General features: G+C 39.8%; 1 protein-coding gene across 5 annotated transcripts in view; it reads right to left on the reverse strand.

Annotated features, from left to right (window-relative positions):
- Positions 1–243: 243 nt before the first annotated feature.
- Positions 244–11,731, reverse strand: part of EBF3 (EBF transcription factor 3) — a 121,005-nt gene continuing 109,517 nt past the window's right edge. For 2 of the 5 annotated variants that reach the window (XM_067300382.1, XM_067300384.1), the window contains exons 12-16: positions 10,667–10,732; positions 9,811–9,988; positions 8,422–8,610; positions 7,830–8,027; positions 244–600 (exon numbers count right to left, since the gene is read on the reverse strand). In XM_067300382.1, the coding sequence (XP_067156483.1) occupies positions 569–600; positions 7,830–8,027; positions 8,422–8,610; positions 9,811–9,988; positions 10,667–10,732 (663 nt within the window). In that variant the 3' untranslated portion in view covers positions 244–568. Of the gene's footprint in view, positions 601–7,829; positions 8,028–8,421; positions 8,611–9,058; positions 9,119–9,810; positions 9,989–10,666; positions 10,733–11,731 lie in introns of those variants that run through there. The other 3 variants (XM_067300383.1, XM_067300385.1, XM_067300387.1) reach the window with 3 other exon arrangements.

Consider the following 11,731-nt stretch of genomic DNA (forward strand, 5'->3'; position numbering starts at 1 on the left):
CCCTGCTCCCCGATTTTTTTTTTCTAATCATATATTCATCCTTTTTTTCCAGTTTGATGGCTCATAACCTCCTTGGCCCCCTTTTTTCCACCACAAAAAAATATTTCACATTATAGAGATACACAACCATTGTGAATCTAGTTATGAGTACAGAAAAATGTTCGGAGGCATTTTTCATCAGTGTTTCATGATAATCAAAATGGTGCATCCACAAAGTTTCTCCCAACACATAGCAAGTACTAGACATAGCCAAGACGTAATCAGAAACTTTATACAAAATAGGCGTCGCTTTTTCCTTATTCTTCAGGACTGAGAAATGTGAAAATATGAGAAAAATTCAGTCAATAAAATGGAATTGTTCATGAAGAAGTAGGTTGTTTGCATGTAGATTCTTAATAGTTTAAATAAAATCTTTAAACAAAGTCTTTTTTTTTTGTAGCATTTCGACTGGTTGCTGATTTTGTTTGAAGACACTGTTTCCATCAGCATGTCTTAATATACTAAACTTGTCCCCTAAGCCCATCCTCTGAAGCTGGGTGCTACGGTAGGTAGGTAAACAAAAGTGACTTTACATGGGTGGGACTACAAGCCCAGACATAGCTAGAAGAAAAAGAGAGAGAGAAAAGGACGGTTATTGTCGCGCTGGCGGCAGGCGGCGCACGGGGCTCGGCGTGAACGCAACGCTCAGCAGCGCAAACTAAGGGCCTTCACGGAGCGGGGCGGACCAGAGCCGGGGACGTTCGGAGCCGGGGACGTTCGGAGCGGCTCGGCGGTTTTTTTACGTACCGACACGGTGGCAAAGGAACAGCACCGTCGGTTTAGGTCCCGTTTCGTGTAATGGGGGGGCATAGGCGGAAAGAGACAACGGAAAAGCGCTTTTCTAACACGACGGTCTGCAAAGGCTTCGCTTTTTAAAAGAAGGTGCCGACAACTCCTTGTGCGAAGCATCCCGGCTCCCGCGCGTGTGATATTTCTCTTAGCGTCTTGCTAATAGCAACCCCGGGCCAGACTCCCCGGGGACGGGCCACGCTGACGGCTGAGAAACAGCACGGTCGCTTCTGGTACCGTCAGGCGAGGCCGGCTCGCTCCCCAGCCGCGGAGCAGGCACCCCTCGGGGTCCCCCCCACGATAAACCTGGCTAACCTCAGCTGCTCTCTCCCGGAACCGGGACCTCGGCGGAAAAACCTCGGCTCCGACATTCGGCTAATTGCACTTTAGCGTAACAGCGGGGCCGAGTTAGTCAAGGACTCTCTCAGATCAAAGCCCAGGACCGTACACCTGCTTTGAAATCCGTACACCAAGTGCTATAAAAAGGCGTCAGATTAATAGCCTTGACTAGCTATCTCTTGTTTTTTAAACACTTAAACACTGAGATGCCAAAATCGGCTGCGTTTTTCCAGTTAACTCCTTGGTAGAAATATAATTTAGACAGTCTTTAATTTTCGTGTTGTTTAATTTTTGTCATAATGATATTTCTCATTAATTTATGTACAACAGATATTAATAAATTTGTTCATGTAGTGATGTGAACTTCAATTTCTCAGTTCATTAATTTCCACATTATTAATTTATTTCAGATTCACTGTTACAACTTTATGGTTTGGAAGACTTGTGTATGTACACACTTACACACTTCTTATGTAATGTAATCTCCTACAATAAGCAGCAACGCAGTGTAAAAGACTGAATCGTTCTAACCGGGATGACCTGAGCTCCGAGCAGTTGTGATTCAACAGATACTAAGGGCAGCTGCAGTGGCTGGTGTAAAGGACTTGGAAGGGCCTACGTAACTTTAAAATACATCTCAAGTGATGCTCTTAAAACAGGTTAGAGTCTTAAAATGCTGCTATTTCCCCAATCAGAAGTCTGAAACATGTCAAAATTAAAAAGTTAGAATTTTCCTGCATATTTTAAAAACTTCAGCACTGACAGAAGTTAGAAAAGAAACCCTTACTAATGAAATCACTTAGTTTCCATATTAAGTTTCCATTACATCTGCTGCACTCCACATTATGCTAGCTGGGGCTAAAGGAGAAGCTCGTTAAGGGTTCACCCCCGGTTAGCTGAGTGCTGGCAGGCGGGATCCTCCCCGTGTCCCTTTCAGGCCCTTCTGGTGACAGAAAGCTCTGGGGCACCAACCAGATCTCGTGATCATGAATGCCCCGGTCCGGCAGGTTCTCACCACCAGCTTGTGGCTCATCATGCAGTGCCGGGGAGGGCAGGACGGAGAGAACCGATTACAGAGGGGGATGCGGGAGCATGGCCCAGCTCCGGACTCTGGGGACGTACCCAGTCTGCAACCAGACTGCCTGCCGGCATGAGACACGAGCAGGCACCGCTCCCCGGAGGACACCTAGCTCGGGAGCAGGGAGGAGGCCGTGAGGTACACGTAAAGGTCCTCTAGCTCGGACGATTACAGGCTCCACGGCTGCAGGGCGCCCTGCCAAGCTCGCATGTCAGAAACTTATTCTGAGGTGCTGTTATGCTGCAATACAATCACCAAGCACTCTGGAGATCAGCATCAGCATCCCCACAGGTCAGCCCAAAATACAGTACCCGCCTACTCTTTTGAGTTCACATTCAGTAAGGGTCCGTCATCTTGGTCTGTATCCAGATGATGCTGAGACACAAAGGCTATGTCTCGGAGGTTGGCGGCAAGCAGACAGGAGCGTGCTCTGCCAGCACTCTAAGCAAAGTACGAAAGAGCAGGACTGGTCAGGACAGACTAGCTCACTTGTTTCTTCGAAGAATAATCTAGCAGAAACAAAGTCCAGATTTTTTTTCCAGGAGTTGTGTGCATAAATCTATGAATTCATAGCACGTGGTTAATGGGAGTAATATACTGTACTTAATCACAAGTTTATTGTAATCTCATGATTGACTTATGATGTGTGAAAATTTAGGTCGCCCATTGCATACTTTTCTGGAAAAAAAATCTGCATTTCTTAATTTAAGCCATTTAGCCATTTTTGTTGAATTCCATCTGTTGCACAATGGGGGAGAAAGCAAAACTGGTGCTCTATACATTTATTTCAGTATTTACTTTAGTAGCAATGTTTGACAGTCGTGAACTTCTGCACAATTGTACCACTACATTTCTCGCTGTGCAAATCGATACCAAATGCCTTCTTAAAGAAAAATGGAGTGGCTATTTTTTTAATAATAATTTTAATAGTTTCATCTGGGGGGAGACCAGAAAATTAAGCAGACTGCAATTTTAAAAGAATACAGAGAGCCTTTTGCTCTGCATTACAATCGTAAAGCTTGACCAGAGTGCAATATCTTTCACCATCTATAAAAATAAATTACAATCGAAAACTGAATTTTAAACACATATTGTACTTCCAACTTTACAGCAAGCCAGAACTTTCTTGCTAAAAATTGTACTCTATACCTTATACGTGCATTGCTTTAAACAGGAAAAAGCTGTCTGCCCTGATGAACCCGTACTCTAGCGCCCTGCTCTTAAATATGTAAGTGCTTAACTGTCTGATCACAGGCTATCTAATGGAAGTCACACAAAGTTAACAGGATTGCACTTTTTTGGATAAGGCCCAAAGACCCTACTTTGTAGACTTACTCATAAGAGTGACTCATACATGCAGTACAACAAAGAAAGGGGTATCTCGCTCTGCGAGTTACGGTCGCCAAGTTTTGGCCCTAGTTATGATACAAGTTGGCAGAGGATACATGCATGTACAACTAAAGAGGGAGGAAATATGAGTGTGGCAAGAAAGAAGAAAACATGCTAGCTCCAGCTGGTATTGCCTGCACGACAAGAGTGTCCTGGCACTTCACTAGTTTGTCTTCGTTTTTATTCTTTTTCCTTCCCTGTTAAACTCTGTCTTGGATTTCTTTAGAAAACGTGAATCCCTTGTTGGGGTAGACCTCTCTATGTTGGCTCTGTGGCAGTAAGTCTTAAAATATAGTGTTTTGGGGGCCTGCAAGATCTTGCTTCTAGTGTGCTGTGCTCAGATAGTCCTTGCTTAGTGTGATGTTACCCCAAACTACAGCTCCATCTGCTTTGTATTACGTCAGGAGGCAAAACAGTCCATCTGAGATCCACAGGCAGGGAGAGGAGAAAAGTGTCACAGCTCTGCTCCTCCTCCACCACCATCTCTGATGGGCCAAGGACGGCTTCTTTTTCTTCCGCACACAGACAAATCCTACAGCTGATTTACCCAGCAAGAATTGGCAAAATACCCGCCCCCGCAAGTCCCTATAAAAAGATTACCCTTGTCTGAAGGGCTGTTACATGTAGGGTTTTGCCAAGTTCTGATCTGTCCCTGCCTGTTCACAGTGCTAACAAACATTCATAGGAAAAACACGAGGCATCACGGTCCAATCGTTTTGGTATGCTGATGCCTTGCAATAGCGTGGTCAATCCACTTCCCTGATACTGGGCGAAAACTGGCCAATTGAGTTTTATTTCACAACAGAGCTTAGACAGGGCAAAAGCAACATAACAAGCAATGACAGAGATGATATCCTTCCCTTTGATTAAAAGAACGTGTCATCCTTCATTATTCAGATACATAAACTATGGGGTTAACACCTGCCCCCCCCCAAAGTAGATATGAGCAATAGCGATGACAGGATCTCACTTCTATCTTTACCTGACTAAATAGCCGTGACCCTTCCTAATGGGTGCAGATTTTCTTAGCTGTTATCCAGCTCTTTCACCTCCAGCTATAAAACATAGGCTCTGTACTTGAAGATCATTGAAAAACTTTAGCTGTATTGGACTGTAGCTCCTGAATTCCATATTTTATTTTAATGTATAAAATGTGCTGATCAGAAAACTCTCAAGGTGCTTGTACAGTGTTCATAAAGAAACTAATTAAACTTTAAAATGGGCTCAATGTCAACAAATGACTAAGAAAAAAAGAAGAAGGAAGCAGAAATCCCCCAAATAATTATACAGGTCAACTGCAGTGTAAATAAGTAGCTCTTGCATTGCTGGCTTTACTTTATGATGTTTCATGAAGGAAGTATATGACATATTCATTCCAGAGAATGCCTGTCCTGCCACTCAATTCTGGCTGCAGTTCAGTTCAAGGTACTGGTTTAGATCTGTAAGGACAGCTGGGTGAAATGTTGTCATCCTGAAACCTTTCATGAGTTCAGTTTGAATTAACTGAATAGCTTTGGTTGGAAAAAAATGATGGTGCCTCTCTACTCTGGTGATAAGGGAACTCACCAAGGATATGTCAGATGCAATTTGATTTTCTCCTCAGCCCAAGGGGACTCAAACCCACATATTTTACCTTCCATTAGAGAACCCTAACTATCATGATACATGGTATTACAGGGTGAGGAAATGTGCAGTTTCCCCTTTTGGTGCAGTTCTACTATGCATAAATTATTCAACTTTTTGTCACGAACCGGGGACTTGGTGTTCTAATTATCAGCCTAGAAAGACATTCTTGCTATTTTCCCTAGGTCATTTTGTTCAACACAAAAGGATTCAGTTTAGCTGTTTCAGTTGGGTGAGGAAAACATAATTTTTTTTTTTTTCAGATCAACACTTCTATTCGTTTTCAGTGTGGCTACTGAACCAAAAACTGAAGTATCTGCACAGCCCTAGCTCTAACTACCTTCAGATTTGAGAAGTTTTGAATGACCATGTTAGCAGGGACAGCTCTGTAATGTAATGGTCAAGATCTCAGCGACATGTAACGTAGAAATCCTTAGACTCTCAGCAACATCTGCAGGATGGAATTCATTATGGATGACACCAGGTCCACTGCTCGGACTACAGCATCCTCAAAAGAGGTTTTAAGGGATAGTTAGGCCTTCACCGGACTGTCTAAGCCCAGAAAAATTTTAGTCCAGAGCAGTGTTAGGCCTCAATTTTATTGCCAGCTTCTTGACCTGTTTAACAAAGTCAGATTGGTTGATTCAAAGTAGTCTCCCAGGCATGTATATGAAGACCATTTTGTACCTGAGGATGAAGATGTGTGGTTACTGGGTTTTCTTGGAGGGGCCAAAGGAAATTAGGCACCTGATATCTGCTGGGAATTGGGCATTTAGCCTGCTCACATTCTTCTGAAAATCCTGCTTTGCATTAATCTAGGTCTTTTAAGCACCTGAAACCTTGAAAATCTGATGGGAAGCCCTTTATTTACATAATGAAATTACAGAAATTCAGATCATTTTACTTTAGATCTTCTAATAATTTCATTTTTTCAAAGTAAAGCAATAGCAAGAAGTTAATGAGCACATATATATAAATACCTACTACGGAATAGCCGCTTCAGATCTACGCTGTGCATATCGTATTTTATTTTACTTTATTTCAGTATTTAATTCCTATGCTAGTGTTTATAAAAAAATAGGACATTGGATTATTTTATGAATGGATGACCTTTTCTAAGAATATTGCTTATACGTGGTGTAGTTTTTTACTTACTGTAGCACAGAAAAGCTTCAACTAAAAACAGATATGCAATGACCTAAAGTGTTAATCTAATTATTGGGTTTTTTTAACATCCATTCTACAATGATATTTACGTAGCTGGATCCTCAGCCCTTCATTGACCTGACTGCATAATGAGTTCTCAGATGCTATGTTCTTTGGACCAAGGTATTCAGAAGTTAATAAAAAAACAAAGGGATGTCCATTTTGAGGTACTGGTCTCGAATGGTCGTGATTTTTGGCAAGCAGGTAGTTCTGTGGTATTACGTCTCCCTGAAGTGCCTTAAGCTACATACCACAAAATGTAGGTGTCCAGAACTAGTAAGCAGTTTGAAAAATCAAAATATCAGTCTTTATCTGTTTATCTGGGAGTGCCTATTATATTACGGCTATCTTAGCAATACCAAGAATAAATAATATTGCATTACCCACATCTTAACTACAAAATGCGAATACTCCAAGGTAATGGTGTCTGCAGCCCTTTCTGATTTCCACGAGATTCGAAGTGCTTCAGTTTATTGCACTGCAGAACTAGGCTCGTGATTCGTAAAATGTAGGCAAGCAAATCTGCTGAATGATTCTAATGAATCTGTCAATATTATCATCCAAATTTTAAAATATGCCATAAAAAGTAAGACTTTTTTTGCTTATTTTTATTCCTCCACAAAAGTTACACTGCATCGTAATTCTGTCTGCCCCACTACCAGCGGGTGACCATGTAAACTCTGCAGATGATTTATAAATTGTTCCTTACACTGCCCATATAAAATCACACAGACAAAAAAAGCAAAAGCTTAGAATGGCCTGCCTTAGTTAAAATATTTAGTTATTCACATAAGGAAGTAACTAGTTTGATGCTACAATAAGAGACTGTATTAGGCCCAACGGAGCATGCAAACTCAGTGCACAAGTGGCTAGCTACTTCAAGGGAAGTTTAGTTCACTGAGTAAGAGCTTAGCCTGATTTATACTAATTTGATGTATTTTAAAATAACTATTACAGCATATGTAAAATGAAGAAATTGCACCACATTACGCTGGAGTATTACTGTTTTAAAACTCCATAAAAATGTATCCAAAAATGTATAAAGAAATGCAAAGAGTATACAAAATCTCCAAGAAGCATTCCAGGATACATGCTTACTTGAAAAGTTAATGTTTGAAATCTTAAGGGAAAATGGCAGGAAAAAAACTAGCGTTTTCTCTAATGGAAGTATTAAAAGTGAACTAGGATTTGCTTAAAATTTTAGCCTATCATTTGTGCTACTGTATTTTGCACCACTATGACACGATTTTGACAGCACCAGAAACCTAAAGATACAGTAAGGTACCTTTCTCCAAAATATATGATCATGGCTTTAGTGTATGCACCGAAAAGCAATACATAGAAAATTGAGAGAGATCCAGCTCACCTTGAAGTCCATTTCCATTTGCACTGGTGCAAGATGGTGGAGGAGAGGCTTGGGGCCTGACAACAGGAGCAAAGGCGCTCTTTTGTTTCACTGCAGAGATGACATTGGCAGGTGAGAATGAGAAAATGCCGTGTGTACTGCTACAGTTTGAAGGGAGGGTGACCGAAGAGGCTGCCATGGTAGGGCTTGACGGCACTACTGCAATAAAGCAAAAATAATCAGGACTCAGATTGAGGTTTTCACGGCAAACATGGAAAAAGAGAGTGATAGGGCCTTGCCTCTTAAAATATATATATATATATATATATAAAAAAAATGAAATGCCTTGGCTTGGCCACTCTCTGGATAACAGGCAAACTCTTTTGTGTTGGACTTTTGTTACAAATTGTGCAGTCCAATTTTTTCTCTATCTGAGATCGTATTATGGCACAAACAGATCAATTTATTATATTCATTTTTACGTCCAGCCTCCAGAGTCACCCCTCCTTTTATCCAGTAGCTCACAATATAGAAAATCAAAACAATGCAAGTATTTGATTTTGTAGTAAATATGAATCTATATGATGATGCGTTACCAAAAATAGACACTTACTGCCATAAGGAGAGTTAGCTGAGGAGCCATTAAGAAATCCAGGGGAACCTGGTACACCTAGATTGGGCATGCCGGCATTGCCATATCCATTCATGCTATTGCTGACTGTGTTGTAATTGGACTGCTGAGGAGTACTGCTCGGAACATATCCTCGCGGGGAAACACTGCTTGTGTTGCGACTGTAACCTACTGTGTTAGAAACCCCCCCACCCCAAAAAGATAATGTTATTTTATAATATAAACTTAGGGCTGGGGGGTTTCCTCATGCATCATATATTACACAGTTTTAATTGATTGCACAGCTTTGCTCTAAGTTGTCTGTTACTGCCCTATCAACTCTTGCAGCTTCAGATAACCTTATCACGCCAACCCTACTTAAATCATCTGCGAGCACTCTATGTTGTCTCTCCTCTTAGCACAGACAGCCGACAAAAGCTCTCTTCGATCCAGCTGTGTCACTTGCCTTCACATTTGTCTTTAGCAGCAGTTATCAACAGGCTTGATTCCTGGTTTGCACCAACATACTGAATGTGCTTGCAGCCTCCCCAGGCCTTCAAATGCCAAAGCTGACAACAAAAACTTTTTTGTTGCAGTGTTTTAACTTTAAAAGGCTGTTTCGGGGGTCTTCATTTTATGACTGGCATTTTTATACTAACAATAAGCTAGTACTTTCATAAGGTGTAGTCATCAGTGAAAACTAATTCAAGACCAAATACAGAATTTTGTAGGGCTTATTAGCTCGGAAATGCATTAGAAGACATAATCTTTTATAAGAGAAAACATAGTAGAATCAGGATTTTAAACAACAATTTATTTCTCTCTGAGCAATCAATTTAATAATTATGTTGTAAGCAAAAATATACGGTTTTCAGCATACCTAATAATCCGGTTTCACTCCTTTCATTAGTATCAAGATTAATTTTAAATGCCATATGTTATATGCATTTTAAATTACAAAATGTAAATTAAATCAACTATTACTTTTATTAGTAACCTATATGTCACACTTATGCTTATACATAAAATATTTACAAGTCACAGACATCAGATTTATCTGTGTAAATAAATATTCAAAAAACAGGTGGAGATATGTAGACACACTTACTTTATACTAAACATACACACGATATATTTACTGTGAAAAATAGAGCTTTCTACATTTTGCCATTCGTTTTCCACTGCAGATGTTTTATGATAACAGTAAACTAAAACCAGGAAGAATTAAATGTTATCAAGAAAGTTCAGGATGACATTTCATTACATGATCAGACATATGACTACTCGGAGAAAAAGAGACGTAGAACACAGTGGTGACATCAGCTAATATTAATAAACCCTGTCCAAAACCAGTCACCAGCACGAAGGCTTAACTCTTGAAATCCCACATACCTTGGTCGTTAGCTTGTGATGTTTCTGAAACATTAACTGCTAGCTGGCTGCTAAATGAGTTCACCCCCATCATGCCAGTGTGAGCAGGAGTGTTGGCTAGAGTAGGAATCTGGTTGTGATTGCGTGGCACACTGTATAATGCTTCAGCAATGTCAGCTGCTCTTTTCAGGATTATTTCCTATAAAGATATAATTTAGATATAAAATAATTACTAACGAGTAAACTTATTTGTGCAAACGCTCAAAGTTGTAATAATGTTAAAATTTATGGGAGAGATTCATGTGAAATTATAGTAAACATGAGGATTTTGCTGCTTGTTTCAATTGAACTCTCCATTTTCATTCCTACATACTGAAGTGCTATACGATTCACGTCGGCGTATAAGCATAAAGAAATAAAGAAATTAACACAAAAATTACAGTTTAATGCTGTTACTCATGTGAAAATTGTAAACACACACTTTATTCTTTCAGCGCAGCAGATCTATTTATTTCCAGCAGTCTGCAAAATACAGTACGCTTTATCCGCTCTGTTTAGCAGATTTATTTAGGACTTCCCATTAGTCACTGTATATTTTGGACCGAGTTCAAGGTTATTCTCTTGCCTTAATGATTGCTTATGCTTTTGGCACCTTACACTTAATTGTCATTTCTGATAGGCAAACTAGCTGTGAGAAGAGAATGGGAAGATGAAGCGTTTCCCTTAGAGCATTGCATCACATCAGACTGCCCTCAAGGTGGCTGGCAAAACCACAGCGTGTACAAAAAGAATGTGTTGATGCTTTGCCAACTTTGCAAATAATAGGTATTGATTTACATATGTATGCAAGCGTATGAAAACTGCACTAGTGACCTACCTGGTTGTTATGGGGCATCCCATATAGGGCTTCAACAAGGTCTGCTGCTCTCTTAAGTAATACTTCCTAAAGAAAAACAAACTGTGTTATGTTCCACTAAATGCAGCCATTGTTACAAGAAAAAAAGAGAAGTCATAACGTTAACAATTCACAGTGGCATCTATAATTATGAGGAACTGATAAAGTGGGTAAAATACATCACACGCTCTCCTGGTGCCATCGCTATATTTAGTGGATGTATTACAAAGATAGGAAGGTATTTTGTTTTGGAGTAAAATACTGTTTGTGGTTTCAAGTCAAAGTTAGATACAAGCCTAAAAATAATATTGCATTTTACATCCAGCTGTTCAATTATGATTGACTAGAAAAGGTGTTTGCTGCTGTAGCATGTAGCTCTAGTGCTGAATTAGTGAAATCAGTGCTTGAGGTTTAATGATGTAGTCTTATGGGTATTAAACAAACAAACACATGGTAGAGATATGAAAGGCACAGGCATCACATTTGGCTGTTAATTCCTAGCACTTTAGTGGTGAAGAACAATAAGTAATTTTCCATATCTTAATTAAACTGGCAGAGTCCTTAAAGACAACATCTCACCCCTAATTCATGCCCCAAATTTGCAAGTGAGTTCAATGCTTATTCCTCTTTATTTTGAACAATAAAGTGAATTAACTTGGGTTAATCTAGTTCTTTCATAATGACATTAAGAAATTTTTCAATTAACCTCTTTGACTGCATGTTGTAAAGGACTTCATAAATGACTTCACATTCAGAGAGTGTTGAGTACTTGTGCCTAGGGGCATGGATGCACTGAATTTTGTCTTATCCTTGTCTGCACGCCTACTTCCAGTTTTATGATTGTGAGGATTAATCCATAGTTTAGTTAATTTTAAATACAAATGGACTTCATTTTTTTATTTTTTACCTTCAGCTGTAATAAAATTTAGCTAGAGTTTTTAGGAAAAGATCTCTCCAGCAGGACTCGAGCTGTCTTAGGTATAAATATAAGGTTTCTTTGGAACTTATTTGACTACTTTGAAAACAGTAATTTCTGTGAATGAATAG

This window comes from Apteryx mantelli, chromosome 7 (genome assembly GCF_036417845.1).
Source record: "Apteryx mantelli isolate bAptMan1 chromosome 7, bAptMan1.hap1, whole genome shotgun sequence".
Classification (NCBI taxonomy): Eukaryota; Metazoa; Chordata; class Aves; order Apterygiformes; family Apterygidae; genus Apteryx; species Apteryx mantelli.